Here is a 16,849-nt window from a genome sequence, read left to right as displayed (position 1 = left end):
AGAACATGGGTCAATTTCAAAGGTCAACCTCTTTGGCGCCCCATGGTTCTAATCAAGCCAGTTGCAAATAGATTTGTACTTATTAATGATAGGATTGTACTTTGCAATGAGCAGCCACAACCCTTTGTTTAGTAAGCTTTTACTACCAAAAAAGAAAGTACCCAAAAAAGAAGAATATACAACGGAACTCAAAACACTACCAAGAGGCCACCTTGCTACAGAGGCACACACAAAGGATCTAACCTAGAAAGGAAAGCCCCTCACAATCCGAGAGGAATAGGCACAAAGGACACTCAATTAACACGAGACACCAAACCCAAACCACCAAGAAACAAGCCACTCACAACCCAAAAGAATGGGCACAAAACACACTTCTCACAACCCGAGAAGCTAGACACAAAAACAAAACATAAAAAGAAAGAAAACCACTATCACACATTTTCTTGCAATTTCACAATAAAGTTCTCAGGATTGGTAGACAATTTAGCAAAGGATTTTGCCCATGCAAGCTTTAGATTAAGAATCTTCTTGTCGAGCTTCCTCTTGGTCTCATCTCTAGAACAAAGAATGCAATCCATATTTCTTTTAGTTCATCCTTGATTTCCTTTTCTCTAGGAGTAGAACACACATCTTTAGAAGCCACACTTTGAGAAAGGACAAGCCCATCTAAAGTCTCCTCCCTTGAAGGGGTGCTCATCATTTTCCTTTCATTCACATCCCCCAGGTTGTGCAAACCTTCGGAATACACCTTCTCCTATTCCTTACACTCGACCGCATTTGTTTTCTCCACCTTTTTTGAATTACACGATGCTAACACATCAAAATTATTAGATGAAGATGGACGGTAATTGAATTCTACAAGAATTTATTGACGAAATATTACAAGCAAGTGGACAGTTCCAGACACCAGAAGCATTTAAGACACAATAAGATTAAAGGGCCAATCATGTAACACCTAGATATGCATGATCAAAATATGGTCTACAAAAATTCTTAACCCAACCATTGCAATAAAATTTCACTTTCTAAAAAAGAAAGGAAGAATATCAACAAGAAACTAGTATTGTACATGTGCTTCTCTATGTCCTTAACAAAGGTAGTAGAAAATCTCCCACTCAATCTAACAAAAACTTTCTTACATTAACAGAACACTCAATGTACCTGGAAAAGATTTCTTTGAAGCATATCGTATCATTAGCAATAAGTTGAAACTAAGGTCTTAGGTCACTCACTAAAGCACTACTTTTGTGACAAGAATTAAATTCCCTTTAAACTAATGGAGAGTGTTCCTAGAAAAATTTTCCTTGCAACTAGTTGTAAGTTAAAAGTGAGGTAACTCAATAAAACACGAATATTTTTGTCAGGAACTAACTTCAGTAAATCAAATGGGGAGTGTTTATCAAAATGACTATTACAGGATCTTTTTTTTATCAGAAACAAAAATAATATAATAAAAAGCATAAATAAACAAAATTACAAGAAAGTGGGAAACAAGAAGTCCACCAAAAAAAGATAAAAATAAATAAAAAGAGCAAAACTCATCAAGGTTATAGACTACAAATGACATAATGCCCACTGATTCTAAAAAAACTAAAATAATTGAATCCCCTTTAAAGGAAAAGAAAGCAAAGCCCCAAATGAGGATAAAAAACACTCTATCCCAAAGAGAATCAATGTCCTTCAATTTGTCCAGAAAGATTCTAGCATATTGCACTCCAACCAAATACCCATGAACAAAAGACAATTCCACAAAGCCAAGTTTTCATGTTGGTACCCTAAGAAGCACGGGAACTTCTGTAGAGAAAGCATGTCATGTCCGATACCCCGTGTCCAACACCAACACTCTTTGGACACTCCTAAAAGCATGTCCAACACTTCTTCAATGTGTCCTAGTTAAAACATCAAATTCATAATACTGGACATTTTACTGACACTTCACGAACACTTTGGCGACACTACTTCAATCCTTCGAGCACATCTTATATGATGAATCTCTTAATAATAACAATATTCTGCATACTTTTAAACACAATTTATGAACTGTAAATATGTTTTGAAACATTTATAATCTTAATACATCATGTGCATACAATATTCTATAATTGTTTTGCATTACTTAGAATGTAATTGTTAAGTGAATGATATCTTGATGTTTAAGTTATGAAATATACAGCTTTTTAATGTAATTTGTATTAACTTACATATATGACATACAATAAATTTGTAAAAATATAAAATTTTAACTTGTCCCAAGTGTGTCCTGTCCTGCACTTTTTGAAAATTGATGTGTCGCGCATCCGTGTCCGTATCATGTCCCGTGTCCATGTCTATGCTACTTATTTGGTACCAAAAGCTCTAAAGTCTATCAAAAGCAATTGAGAGCAAGAAGATGAAGCCACCCAACACATATCCGCCACTTGGAATAACCAGTGCCATATAGACAAGGCCAAGGACAATGCAAAAACAAGGGATCCAATGATTTCTCATCCCTGCTACATACAATACACCATTGAGGGCGAAGATCGCAATTGGGTCTTCTTTTTTGAAATATGTAATTGGTCATAAGACTCTTGTGAGCCAAACTCCACACAAAAACCTTGACAATTTGCTTCATTTCAAATTGTTTCAAATCCTAGAATGATGGAGAAAAGGACGAGCATTGTGATTACCAATGATCTTGTTGAAAAATTATTTGCTTGAGAAGATCCCCGAAGAATTAAGTGACCAAACCCATTTATCATTGACATAAGGTCTGAAGGAGAAACCTTCAAGGATGCTCAACAAGGATGCCAAGTTGCCAACTCAATCAATTCACGATCATTAATATTTCTATAAAAAAATTGAAATTTCATGAAATTGGTGCCAATTGGGAAAGCACCATATATGCGATGGAGCATTATGAAAACAGACCAAATGGTACAAATGTGGGAACAAAACATCAAAAGAAGAATCCCCAAGCCAAGTATCTACCCAAAAAGGAACATTCCCACCATTTTCAACCCTTACAGAAAGGAAGCAGGAGTACACCATCTAATGTAATTTTTTTTTTTTTTTTTTTAATCAACAACAAAAACAGAATTTATTGATAAAGAAAGTGAGGTTACAAGATGAGGACAATGAGTCCTCTTACAAGTAAAGACAAAGAAAAACCACTGTCAAATATAATGAAGAAAACAAGCCAATATTCACAAACAGCTCTCTAATCATTAGATATCAAAAAAGTAAATGTAAACCCTAGAAAAGCCTCAAGACCACCTCATCTAACTATGATTACATATGACTATAGTTGTTAAGGATTCCTTTGAACTCCAGAAACTGAATGCTGTATTCTGTCTTTCAATGATAACTTCATATTTGCATGGAGTCACTAGTAGTTCAAGTACTGATTAATGACAAAAGACAAAACTGTACATTTTGCTCAGGGAATGCTAAATCCCAGAAGAAGGGTGAGAAAAAAGACCATTTCTCGTAAATTGACTGTTTTATTTCTTAAACTGAAACAAAAACATAACCCAATAATATAGAATCTTCCTAGTTGTGATTGGTAACACATCAGAAAGGTGTCGGAACCCCATTCAAAAATACCCAATTCCTAACTTCTTGTCAATTGATACAAACATATAGTTCCAAATTTGAGTTATACGTCGGATAGTTTTCTAAAACAAAGAAGACAAATGAGGTAAATGCACTTTGTCAGAAAACACATCCTGCATAATTCGGAAACTAAGAAGGCAACTAATGTTATTTTTGTGCCAGCTATTTGATTGATGAAGAAAATCATATGTGACAACATTTACGCCCTTCAAACAAGGAAAGTAAATTCATATGCTAGGTAGTGATTTTAATGTCCTGACATGTGGGCTGTGACTATTCACAATTTGCCCTGTTCATGATTTTCACCTCATGGCACAAGGAATGTGATTTTCCTAAGTAATTTTACATTTTTTGTTGACTAGTTTCAACGTTGGACTTAAATCAAGCAGAAGGATCCATAAAGTTGTTCCTGACCTCATACACGAGTAGATGAATGGGATAATGCTGTGCATCACAGAAGATGAGCTCAACACTTGCACACTCAAAAACATAGTGAAGATAATGCAGTCCCAATGATGGGAAGATATTGTGGATAATGCTATTATTATTATATTTTACGATATGGGGCATTGTCTGACCTAACTTTCCTAATGCAGTTCTGTCAATGGCTTCAACATTCATGCTAAGGTTCTTCATGCACAGGAAAAAAGAGATGCACAACTCATACACATGCATGAATATGCACTCAAGTAATTGTACCTCAACTGGACAAGAATAGGAAGTAAATACATTTATCAAAAAACTATACAACAACTGGGCTCACAGAACAAGAAAACAGGGCTAGGAAAACAGTTTCAAAGAGCTTCTCACTAGAGATGACCTAACAAAATACACATGGCAAGCAATAAGGGTGACGATGAGGATAATCCCACCTCTCCTTCCTCTATTTGGTTCCTCCATGAGAATCCCTAAAGATTTTGAGCGTGATGGCTACCTAAAACCCGAAGGGTGGCAAATAGAGGTAGTTTTGTGCTTCAAGTCTAATTAATCTTCTTTTCGTACGCAAATATTTTGTGCTTCAAGTCTGACACAAAGAGATGAACAAAACTTTTGTCAATCCATGGAAATTCAAAATCATGAAAATTAACTCCAATTCTAATTCACCAACAAAGCACCGGATTTTGATACAAGTTGCAGAAAAGTGAATGAAATTTGAACAGAGTGAGCAAGTGTCCAACTGAAACAAAAATTGCATCATAAATGCATCCTTCTAAATTTTGAAGACACTTCTTCGGAGTTATGAAGCCTGAAAACATTGACATTAACAATTGTGGATGAATTTGCAATGGCATGGAAAAAATCCACTGAATAAAAAACTTACCTCCTTCGAGACTACTTGTCCTAACGTCCACAGAGACAGAACATGTACATTTCTTTTCATGCTATGTTACTGATCAAACCAGCAATGGCAGGGAGAGCAGTTGAAAGAAGAGATGAATTGAAGGTGAGAGATGCAACAAGAGAAGAATGCTGGTGAGACTGAGATGGGATAGGAAAAAATACAAGGCCTGAACAGAGATCTCTTGATGTACATGTTCCCTTTCCCAGTACCAGCGTTCTTGTTATCAACCATTGCTTGGGTCTGCCAGTCATGGGGACGTGAATGTTACGACCTCTTCTTCAAATTTTCCACAACCTATAATGCAAAACAAGTGATTGAGGTCTGACAGTTATAGACCAGCAAAACAATTAGGTAATAGATTCTCTAATGCTTCTGGAACATCATCAATGAGATTAAATATCACTTAGACCTGATCAATAAGGTTTTCTGTGCAATATTCCCCCATCTTGGGGGTTGTTTTACTGAATAGATGAAATGTGGGGTGAAATTAGCAAAATAAAAACATCTGGAAAGAGATGGACATTGCATGACAAAAAGATCAAAAGTTATCACCTATCCGTATCTATGGAGTCAGCCCCAATAGCATAGCAGTGCAGCCACAAATTAATTCCAAATAAGATGACACGCACATAATAATTCTTTGACTGAAACTGCCATATACAGAAACAACATTCAAGGATCAGAAAGCATTTAAGCATCTTCAATTTGATTATAAAATGGGGATACTAGCTCTATGAAGTTATATAAAATTGCACCAAGTACCAAGTTCTGATAATTAGATAATGCAGTAAATTATTTGCAGCATAAAATCCTCTCTATCATATTGTTAACTATAACAAAGAACCTGTTAGAAGATGGCAACGATCCATGATCCATTCCTTGCTATGAAGATCATAAGGAAAAGAGTTTCCTGATCAAGAAATACTTTATGAACTTTCTGATTTATCAACGATCCATGATCCATTCCTTTCTGTTTTATAAAAAATTAAAAATTAAAAAGTAAAGTAAAAAACAAAAAATTTTAGTGGGTTCAAAAATTAAAGTTCAAATCATATTAGGTAAGCCATTTACAATAGAATTTTAAAAGTTGGCCTGCCATTAAATAAATCAGTATTATATCTGACAGACTGATCCTACTTCATTGAAGAACCAAAATACAGGCATACTTCAGTTGCCATACACAACTGTGCAAGGCAATCAAATTTAGAATGATTCAAAACAAAGAAGGTTACAATTACAAGACATGTGAATCCGGATTCCTTCTTAACAAACTTATCCTCTCTCTTTTCCAAATGAAAACTAAATGTTATGAGGAAACTGAACTTTTTGTTGCGACGTTATACAAAATGCATTTCATAAAGAAAAACGTATAATAAGACCGTGGTTCTAGTATTGACAAACAGCCACAATGTGGTATGCAATGCAACTCCTTCAAGTTGTACAACAGGAATATGCTTAATAAGAACACATAGTTGCAACATGATCAGATAATTTTGAACTTCAGAACGACTATCTTTGTCTCTTACCCAAAGAAAAAAGACTATTTCTGTCCATTAAATAGTTACGAAAAGAATTTTTATCATTAAAAGCAAGATCTGTCTATTTAATTTTGAACTTACTAAAATTGGAATAGACTGTAAAAGTATAACAGTAAGTTATTGTATACACATGAAGCTCTTGATCTACTGAACCATTTACGTGATTTTACGTAAAATTTATGCTCTAGATTCAATATATCAAAATTGATTATTCTTTTTGTTTGATCTTATGGAAAAGTTAACTAATGGAAACAAAGGACAGTGGAGTTACTTTCCAAGCCTTTCATCTTCTCTTACCAATTCTACATCCCGTCCAAGTGTGAAGTAACTTAGCCACCAATCAAGAAAATACCCATGCCACAAATATAGCAAACATTGAAAACCACCCCTATCAAACCACTTGTCAATGGATGAGGAGATGATTCACCATTTCTCCTACGTCTTAACCCACACTACACTATTGTGAAGAAATTCTCCCCCATAAAATTTCCTATATGCCACAGCCAACCATCAGAATTATGCAACCTTGAAGGGCATTTAGCGCTTCAAACTCCTTTGTAAGGGCAATGAAATATTTGCGGTACCCACCAAGACTTTATAGAACAGTTTAAACTCAAATGTTTCATTTCTAGTGGAGAGCCACTGAATCTCATCATTTCTACTTCTCACAAAGATCACTTTATGTCTCAAAGGACACACCACCTTATTCTTCTAATCAAAAACCAAGATCCTATGTCTGACATCCCTACCACCCCATCACTCTCTTGCCTATTATAATCTCATAATCTGCCATTGCAGCATTCCTTTGTGCTACTATACCCTATTAAGAATGGGGCAATGACTTCCAAACCAAACACCACGCCCAAAGTCTCTTCATCGTTTTCCTAATAAGGAAATTCACCCAACTTTCCTCATACCCTTCATACACTAACCCTTAGGAAGTAGTAGTCCAATCACTCAAATCTTCCCCTCTCACAAGCATATCCCAATAAGGTACTCACCTAACGGGCACGAACATGTAACACGATATGGACACAACACGACACATTGACCCAATAAATTTCAAAAAATGTAGGATATAACATGTAAGGGACACTCAAAAAATATATAGTTTTATGTATTTATTTATTTTATTTTTTTCATAACTTGGTATCGGCCTACTAGACCAACTAATTCGGGAGACCAATCGCACCATCCACTAGCGAGGAGCCCAATTAAAACCAGGGCAAAGCCCCGTATGGATTAGCCCGAAGAAATTGTTTGCAACTAAAAGGTTTCGAACTTGAGACTTTGGAGTGAACACACCCCCAGGCCCCAAGTCTTGACCACCAGGCTAACCCAATTATTAAATGTCATGTGTATGACTTTTTAATTCACAGATAATAATAAATTTAACGTAAAACTAATTCAAAAGTCCAAATGAAGAATTGGTATAAATTTACTTATTTTTTCTTTTATCATTGAATTTAAAGTTGTTTTATTTAAACTTGTAATTGTTACACGGTCTTGGATAAAACTCAACCCCAAAAGCTAGCCCAAGAGGTGAGAGTGCCCTCACGCTTATAAGCTTAACATTACTTTAGTACTCGGGCAATGTGGGACTTCGTTCCACATTACTTTAGGAGTGGAGTGGTACAGGTTACTTGAAAATTCAAATTTATTGATACACCTAAGCCCAAGGCACAAGGCAACCATAAATCATAACAATCAGCAACACAAGTATCTAGAGACTACTATGCATGCACTCCACTAAACAATAATCATGCCATCTACATAGAATAAATGAGGCTTTGAGATAAATAATGTTAAAAATCAATGTATAAAGAGAAAAATACAGAGAGAATAAATGTATCTGATGATCTTATTATTGATTGATGATTGATGTATGTTCTATATATTACAAATGGTGAGGGGTTCTTTATATAGATGTAGGTGTAGTGGAGTAGGTGGTGGTAGGTGAGGAGTAGGTGAGTGTGTGGTAGGTGAAGGTAAATTTTAACAGCCCCCGCAAACTCAAGGAGGATAGGAACTAACCAACTTGAGTTTGGAGAGAGGAACAAAACAAGAAAATACATAAAAATAAAAAAGGATAGGAGACACTGTATGGTCGTGTCAGACCGTTGGGGAAGACACTGGATGGTGGTGTCATAACGTTGCAGAGGACACTGTATGGTGGTGTCATAACGGTGTAGAGGACACTGGATGGCGGTGTCAGACCGATGGAGAAGACAGTTTATGGGGTCATGTCGGACCGTTGTAGCAGACAATGTTGTGGCAGGTGTTGTGACAGTTTACGGAGTCTTGCTGGACCCTTGTAGAAACTAACCGGAATCAATGTCGGGACAGTTTACAGAATCTTGTCGGACCCATGAAGGAGCTAACCGGAATCAATGTCGGGACAGTTTACAGAGTCTTGTCGGACCCTTGAAGGAGCTAACCGGCATCAAGGTGGGGACAGTTTACAGAGTCTTGTCGGACCCTTAAAAAGTCGCACCCTCAAAAGGTGTGTCCAATCTTTCAAAAGGTGTGCCATCAAAAGTTGCGCCCTCAAAAGGCGCGCCCACTTCATCAAAAGTCGTGCCCGACAGAAAGCGTCGAGCCATCAAAAGGTGAGCCGGAGACGCGGCGAGGCACGTGAGCGACAGAGCGGCGTGTCGGCCGCGTCGTCAGTGTCAATATAAACCAATGCGGAGGCGGAGGAAACCAAACCAGACTGAAACCTCTGAACTGGTCATTCTGAAACAATCTGTAAATACTCTGTATCCAACCCTTCTCGGAAACACTCAGCAACCCAAAAAACATGGCCTCTTCTTCCCGTTCAGCTACCCAGAACATGGCCTTCTTTATGAAAGTTTTTACTTGCCTGAAAAGTTTCCAAAAGAGTTACAAATCATATATTATTGATTGATGCTTTGATGTATTACAAGATTGATTAATTACAATTCCTATACAATCTATATATAGAAGAAAATGTGGTAGTAGGTGTAGTGGAGGTGATAGTGGGTTAGGTGAAGTGGAGTGTGTGGTGAAGTGGAGGTAGGTGAAGTGGAGTGTGTAGTGGAGTAGGTGAAGGTAAAGATGGGAAATTCTAACAGCCCCCCGCAAACTCAAGGAGGAGAGAAACTAACCAACTTGAGTTTGGAGAGAGTAACAAAACAAGAAAATACATAAAAATAAAAAAGGATAGGAGACACTGTATGGTCGTGTCAGACCGTTGGTGAAGACACTGTATGGGGTGTCATAACGTTGTAGAGGACACTGTATGGTGGTGTCAGACCGATGTAGAAGACAGTTTATGGGGTCATGTCGGACCGTTGTAGAAGACAGTTTATGGGGTCATGTCGGACCGTTGTAGAAGACAGTTTATGGGGTCATGTCGGACCGTTTGTAGAAGACAGTTTTGTGACAGTTTACAGAGTCTTGTCGGACCCTTGTAGAAACTAACCGGAATCTATGTCGGGACAGTTTACAGAGTCTTGTCGGACCCATAAAGGAGCTAACCGGAATCAATGTCGGGACAGTTTACAGAGTCTTGTCGGACCCATAAAAAATCGCATCCTCAAAAGGTGCGCCCAATTTTTCAAAAGGCGTGCCATCAAAAGGCGTGCCCAATCCATAAAAAGGCGTGCCATCAAAAGGCGTGCCCAATTCATCAAAAGGTGTGCCGGACATGATGGCGAGGCACGTGGGCGCCTTGGCTTGCGTGCCCGTTTGTCGGCTGGTGGCAAGAGGCGCGCGATGCGCGTGGCTGCCTTGGCTATTTAACCAAGGTTGATGCTGAGGCTGAGGCAGAGAAAAGCTGCGAAAACCCTCTGAAAAAAACTTCGTTGTGCTGAGAGAGAGAGTCTGAAAAACTCTTCGTTGTGCTGAGAGAGAGAGTCTGTAACACTCTGTTGCCTAGAAAATGGCTTCATCGTCTTCCCGCGGGCTGCTCACCCTCTTTCCCGACCTCAACGAGTCAACAAGAGAGACAACTGGTGCGGTGGCACTGGAACCTCAACCAAGCGCCCCGGAGTTTACTCCGTTGAACTTTCCGATGCGGTCTGTGGAGCAAAGAATGGCAATGCAGTCGGATGTGGAGGCCAACCAGTATACTTTAAAGACATGTGTGGAAAGCATGACGGCGGTCACAAATTTGTCGAACCGGCTGCAGAGTAGGACAAATGAGGTGCAGCATTTAAATTCCCAGCTGGCTCTGCTCCAACGCATGTATAAGGATGCGCGAGCAGAGATCAGTGTGCTGAAAGCAGAAAATAAGGAGCTGAAGCGGAAGGCCACCGTGATGTTCCGATTTGGAGGTCTGCCGTATGCTGCAGTAGAGGAGCAGGGAGTAGTGATCGTGCCCAGTGGAGTGGGAAACACGGAGGCAACACCGTCAAGGGCCGCTCAGGACGGGGGCAAAAAGAAGAGACCGGCGGAATAGGCGAAGAAGTGAGGTCGGTTGGTGGCCGGCTGCAGAAAAGAAAACAAAGCTGTTGTTTTTTTTTTTTTTTTTTTTGTTTTTTTTTTTTTTTTTTTGTAAAATTATGATCGGGGTTGATCCCTGAGATAAATAAAATATGGTTTGGTGTGCAAAGCTATATGGTATGAATGGAACGTAAAAAAGATTAAAAATAATGTGAAGGAAAAATAAAGAAAGAAATAAGAAAAATAAATGTGAAATCAAAATGAATGGAATTTGTTTATTATTTTTATTTTTTTTTATTTTTTTTTTTTAATTTTTTGAATGAAATTTCATCCCACAATTTCTTGCACGGTTACCGACTCAGTGGAACACTACTAAATAAATATATATAAATAATCACCGAAACTATTTATATATATATATAAAGTGACAACCTGTAGCTCATCATTCCAAGCACGCTATCAAAAACAGTGGGCAAAAGAAAAGTGAGAAGTGTGATTTTAAATTGGCAAAAGGAAGAGAGAGAGATTAATAAAATATAAGAGAGTAATGATAAATATGATTAAGTGGGTCTGGTGGAAAGAAGGAACCCGATAGAGAGAGATAAGAGATTGAGTGGGTGCTGTGCCGGGTGCATGGTGAGTCTGATGTGTATATTTTTATTTTTTATTTTTATTGATTTATTTAATTTTTTTTTTTTTTTTTTTTTGCTTCAAAAAGATGCTTCAGAAAGATGCCTCCCTAACCTCTCTCCCCCCCCAAACCGAGAGAGAGAGATCGAGAGTGGTCTGATGGCCTCAGATCAGTTTGAGGGCGACTTCGGCGGCGGCGTGCTCGGCCTGGCGAAGGTGGAGAAGGCGGCGCGGCGCAACGCCGAGCTATCTGCGAGGGCGGCGCAGCTGAGCACGGAGGCGCAGGCAGGGCAGGCTCGGGAGGCCACGGCTGCGGCGCTGCAGGAGCAGCTTCAGCAAGCCATAATGAGCGGCGGCAGCGGAGAGGAGAGGAGAGGGGATGTCGAGTCAGCGGAGGAGGACGGAGAGGAGTAGGCCGGCGAGACGTCGGGCGACGGTGTTACAGACTCGGGGGGTTACGCCGGAGAGAACCGCCCTCCCTTGTGTGTTCAGGGATGTATTGGAGGCCATTGGCTACATCAATGGCGATTCTTAACCTTGTTCTCCAAGTCAACTTTCCCTTCTTGTTGTCGTGTAGCCATGAGTGTAGAGATCCATTTTCAACGTACTCGTAAACGAGATAGCAATTTCCATCATCAGGGTCTACGCAGAACCCTTCTAGCTTCACTAGATTGCTTATGGCGTTGCAGCCAGACTTTGCTAGCCCAAAATTGGCAACCTTGGCTCTCATGTTTGCATCCAAGAGAATTAGAAAATTTGGGTTTGTCCGGCGGACGGCCAAGGCGAGGCTGCCGTCCGCCGGTAAAGTGGAATCACTAAATTTTTTTTTTAACCTTGCTCTGATACCAAGTTACAAATCATATATTATTGATTGATGCTTTGATGTATTACAAGATTGATTAATTACAATTCCTATACAATCTATATATAGAAGAAAATGTGGTAGTAGGTGTAGTGGAGGTGATAGTGGGTTAGGTGAAGTGGAGTGTGTGGTGAAGTGGAGGTAGGTGAAGTGGAGTGTGTAGTGGAGTAGGTGAAGGTAAAGATGGGAAATTCTAACAAAAAGTTTACATATATCTATACACATATATGCTATATGTGGTTATCCATTTTACCAAAATGAGGTTGGAATGGGTAAACTAGAATTTGAAAAATATTACTTAACAAAATAATGAAACTGTCTTGTTTGTTTCCTCTATTAGGTTCTTCCTAGCCTACTTCCGGGGACCAGTACAGTAGAGGACACTTTGGGCAGAAACCATTCTATGGGTGGGGTGGGGTGGGGTGGGGTGGGGTGGGGGGTTCCATATCTCCTTTAGATACACAAAGCCCCGTGCTCCTAATGTTGAGCTAGAACTATTGCTACTGTGGAATTCGCAATCACACAAGTACTTCACCTTCCAAAAAAGCGGCCTTCAATTCGCTTTACTCATAAAGGATCTAACAAACTCATTTGAAAAGTCGACTTGCTAAATCAGGTCATAAAGAACACCAACACATAGAAAAAGGGCTGAAGAAACCAGTCCATGCTCCTTATTGTAGTTAATGTTCAACCATTAACCAAACTTCTTTACTTCATTCGATTAGGATTTAAAAATAAATAATTAATAATAGTAATAATAAAGGAGGAGGAAAAAAGCACAACCTTTTCAATGTCCAAAAATGCCAAGTGGCTATTTTTAAAAAGGATTAGTTGCTATGAAAACCTCAACATTTTAGACTTTATCATGTGGATAGCATACTTTGATTTATATGAGAGCTCCTCAATTATTAGCGTTTGTAAATAAAGACATGTGCAACCAATGCATCATCAAACACGTCTACGATTCATTAATACATTGAAAATGAGCAAACTTATTATAACCTATGTGGTACTCGAACAACTTTCATATACTGTTGTGCATATATATTAACTTTCAAACTCTTTAACGAAAGATGGAACATTGTACCTTTTATGACTCAAACCCAGTCTTGTTTCTTTCAATCACCCCTTATAGGCAACAAGCACCTAAAAGGATATGCCCAAAGAGGTGAAAATAGAGAACTGTCCGTTAGGGCCTACAAACTATTAGTGTTGCATAATTGCAATCTAAGTTGCATGCATTTGGTTGAACTCTCATGGTCCTAATTCATTTTTTATATGAAGAAATCAGATTCTATTTAATAGGGGTATGTTTTTTCACACAGGCCAGCTTTTATCCCACACGGTGGTGTCCAATGGGCCAACTAAAAACCCTACAAGGTGTGTGTCCATGGGTAGTTTACATAAATGGTGTAAAGATGGTTATAGTCCATCCACTGAAAGCTAAAACATCTTCAGTTGTACACACCAATAACCACTCAACAAATTAGCTGTCTTTTGTTATAAATGGTAGAAGTGTATCAACCCATTTAATCCAAGTGTAACAAACTGAAGCATTGTCCAGGCAGCCCACAAAAACAAACAATTTTAATGATTGGAACATTCAAACCAAGGAACTGCTATGTTGAGTCAATCCAATTTTTCCAATCTCCAAGTCGCTATACCAGCACCAGTTTTCCATGGCTTCTAAACTTGAAATCCACTCAATAATTACAACTATTTGGGTGTCTGGGAATTAGCTTTTTTAGTGACTTTTTGGCCTTTTATAAAAAGATGTACAGAAAAAGTAGAGAGAATGATTTGACTTGTAGTGGCTTTTTGACTTTTTGGCTAAAAATCAATGTTCCCAAACAAGCCCGTGTTCGAGGTCAGTAAGTTAGAACCAAAGACAGCATTCTTGGTTCCAAGGAAACATGTAACCAAGCCACAGGAGTAATTACTACCAGACTCGACCACTGCCCTCAATGAAATGTTCCAACCAAATAGATATTGAAAGCAAATAAAGAACATTTCTAAAAATTTGTTTTTTTTTTTTTTTTTTTTTTTTTGAGCGACAAAGCTTGATTCGACGGAGAGAGGACAAAATGAGAAGGTTTTTACTTGGCAGACAATAAAAAATTAACTTTGTTCACAGAAAACAACACAAACCCTGATACAAGCACAAAATAAGTTCTAAAACAAGAATCATATAAATATTATAACTCTCACATATTGAACTCATTGTGTGACTTACCATGTTTGATTCTTCATAAGCTCGGTCAATTACTTCACTGCCAAAGTAAATTCAGAATATTCTTCATGTCATACAGTTCTGCATCTCTGCTAAGGGACCATTTAGTAACACCATTCATTTCTGTCTTCTTTATCTCACATGATGCTAAGAAATTAGATTCCATACCTTCTAAAGTAAGACAATGCCAGATCTCTACTTTCTGAAGTTTTTTACATTTTGATAGGAAATTCTTCAGACTAACTTTTGAAATATGAACCATTTCTAATCTCAATAGTTTCAGTCCCTTTAGACTCTTGGCAATTTCAGGAGACAATTGTTGAGTTAAGACCAAGCCTAAAAATTCTAGGGCTTCTAGCTTCTTGCAGTTTATGCCTATCGCTTCAATGATACGAAAAATGTCATTATTGCATATAACTGGACCAATTGACATCTCCTCCATCCTGTTCCAGTAGCGGATTGCCCTTGACAATCCTTCATGTTTAATATTTCTCCCAAAAGGTAGGGAGAGTTCTCTGAGCTATGGTGACCTACAATACGAACAATAAAATTTGTGCATAACTTACATGAATTATGAACAAAATTCTCTTGCACTGTTAAGATTTTTATGCTTTCTCTTGCAAATAGTCCAAGTCCTTCACTAGTTGCTCAAATCAAACCAGAAACATTTACTGAATAAATTAGCAAGGAGATTATTTCTCAATAAAATTAAGGGCACCGTGTTGTCTGGGAACTAATATAGAGGAAAGAAAATTCTAAAACTTTTTTCTTTTCAAAACGAAAAACGAAAAATAGAAAGTAATTTATCTATAATTTAAAAGTACAATTGTTTAATTGTCTCCAGGTAACAGTGGCTTACTATTCCACTACTCCTGCAAGTACCCCACCCAATTAAAAGTGTATTCCATTCCATGTATTTTACTTAGAGAGAAACAATATAAGCCAAATCAGTGAGAGCAATCAGAACACAAAAGGACAACATAAGTTGGCAGTTGGAAAGTACATATAATGTCTATCTGAATCGTCAGTTGCCAAAGAAAAATTATTTAGGAAAAGAATTATTATCCGCAAGATCATATGGTAGTATAAACGTTGCAATAAAATAAACAGGTCGAAGAAGGCATGTAGCATTATGAGCAAACCCTATTTGGTAAGCTAGTCATAGGTGTGACATGACTTCAATATCGTTTGAACTTAGAGAAAAGGCCAATTCTTATATTAAAAAAATCTTTTTTATTTATTTTTTTTTTTTTGAGCTATCTTGACGCTGTTTTTGCAACCTACTCTTAGATACGAAACCGAGGGGATTCTAAGACTTTAGAACATTAACTGCTTATTCTCCCACACATTAGAAAAGAATTATCTGTTTCAATCACCCATCCTGATACCTGCTTAATATTTCAGTCCAAGCGTAGTATCACATAGCTAACTAGATTTCTTTCCAACAAGCCTTGAGGCCCTTAACCTAGCATCCAAAACCCTTACAACCTTGTTGCATAAAAATAAAAAAATAAACTCTAGCATCTTTTTCCAAAATTTCCACTAAATAATCACAATCAAAATTTCCTTATTATACACAAAGATTAAAAAAAAATCTTCCATCTGTTTTCATTTTCAGAAGCCAAAACCAACAAGCTTTCAACAACCTTAACCCTCCACATAATGAATTATATATGCTGCTCCGCATAATGAAAATATTATATTATTGGGTAGCACCCTGCCACATCACAAACAAATACACATCAAAGTAACCAAATAAACACCAGGAAATATAACACACATGCATATAAGGAACGAGTAAAAAATCTATACCAGAGCAAGAAAAATAATAGAATTGCTCCGAAAGATGAAAACCCCACTCTTTCCACTGCCTCTCAGTAACTACCAAATTATTCTCTAACATTTTGACATCCCAAACAATTCCCATTTTTTTCAATTTTCTCAATTGTTGGTTTTCTCTCAAACAAATATATTAATTGTCCTTCAAACTACACCCAATACTTTCTCAAAGAAGTTATCAAATAAATTTTATGTTGCAAAATTGTTTACTCCATGCCTTGTAGTTTGATAGATAGCTGCCATATCTATGAAACACAGACAGACAAACTACCAAATAGATGAATACATATATCACATACAAACTACTACGGAATTGGGGTGGCTGCTATGTGGGAGGCACCTGTAGCCACTGTTGCATTTGTATTCAATTTTATACTTTAAATCACATTTACCATTATTTTATTTTT

General features: G+C 37.7%; 1 protein-coding gene across 34 annotated transcripts in view; it reads right to left on the bottom strand.

Annotated features, from left to right (window-relative positions):
* The window catches only part of LOC114299609 (uncharacterized), a 34,496-nt gene that overhangs the window by 16,276 nt on the left and 1,371 nt on the right, over positions 1-16,849 (bottom strand). For 6 of the 34 annotated variants that reach the window (XM_082886978.1, XM_082886982.1, XM_082886977.1 and 3 more), the window contains exons 2-3: positions 5,489-5,586; positions 4,916-5,230 (exon numbers count right to left, since the gene is read on the bottom strand). In XM_082886978.1, the coding sequence (XP_082743104.1) occupies positions 5,499-5,586 (88 nt within the window). In that variant the 3' untranslated portion in view covers positions 4,916-5,230; positions 5,489-5,498. Of the gene's footprint in view, positions 1-4,466; positions 4,619-4,753; positions 5,231-5,488; positions 5,587-5,780; positions 5,907-8,310; positions 9,338-14,606; positions 16,321-16,849 lie in introns of those variants that run through there. The other 28 variants (XM_082886986.1, XM_082886985.1, XM_082886987.1 and 25 more) reach the window with 18 other exon arrangements.

This window comes from Camellia sinensis, chromosome 9 (assembly GCF_055761805.1).
Source record: "Camellia sinensis isolate YWXY chromosome 9, ASM5576180v1, whole genome shotgun sequence".
Classification (NCBI taxonomy): Eukaryota; Viridiplantae; Streptophyta; class Magnoliopsida; order Ericales; family Theaceae; genus Camellia; species Camellia sinensis.
The sequence above is the reverse complement of the archived record's forward strand: the minus strand, read 5'-3'. Positions and strand labels throughout refer to the sequence as shown.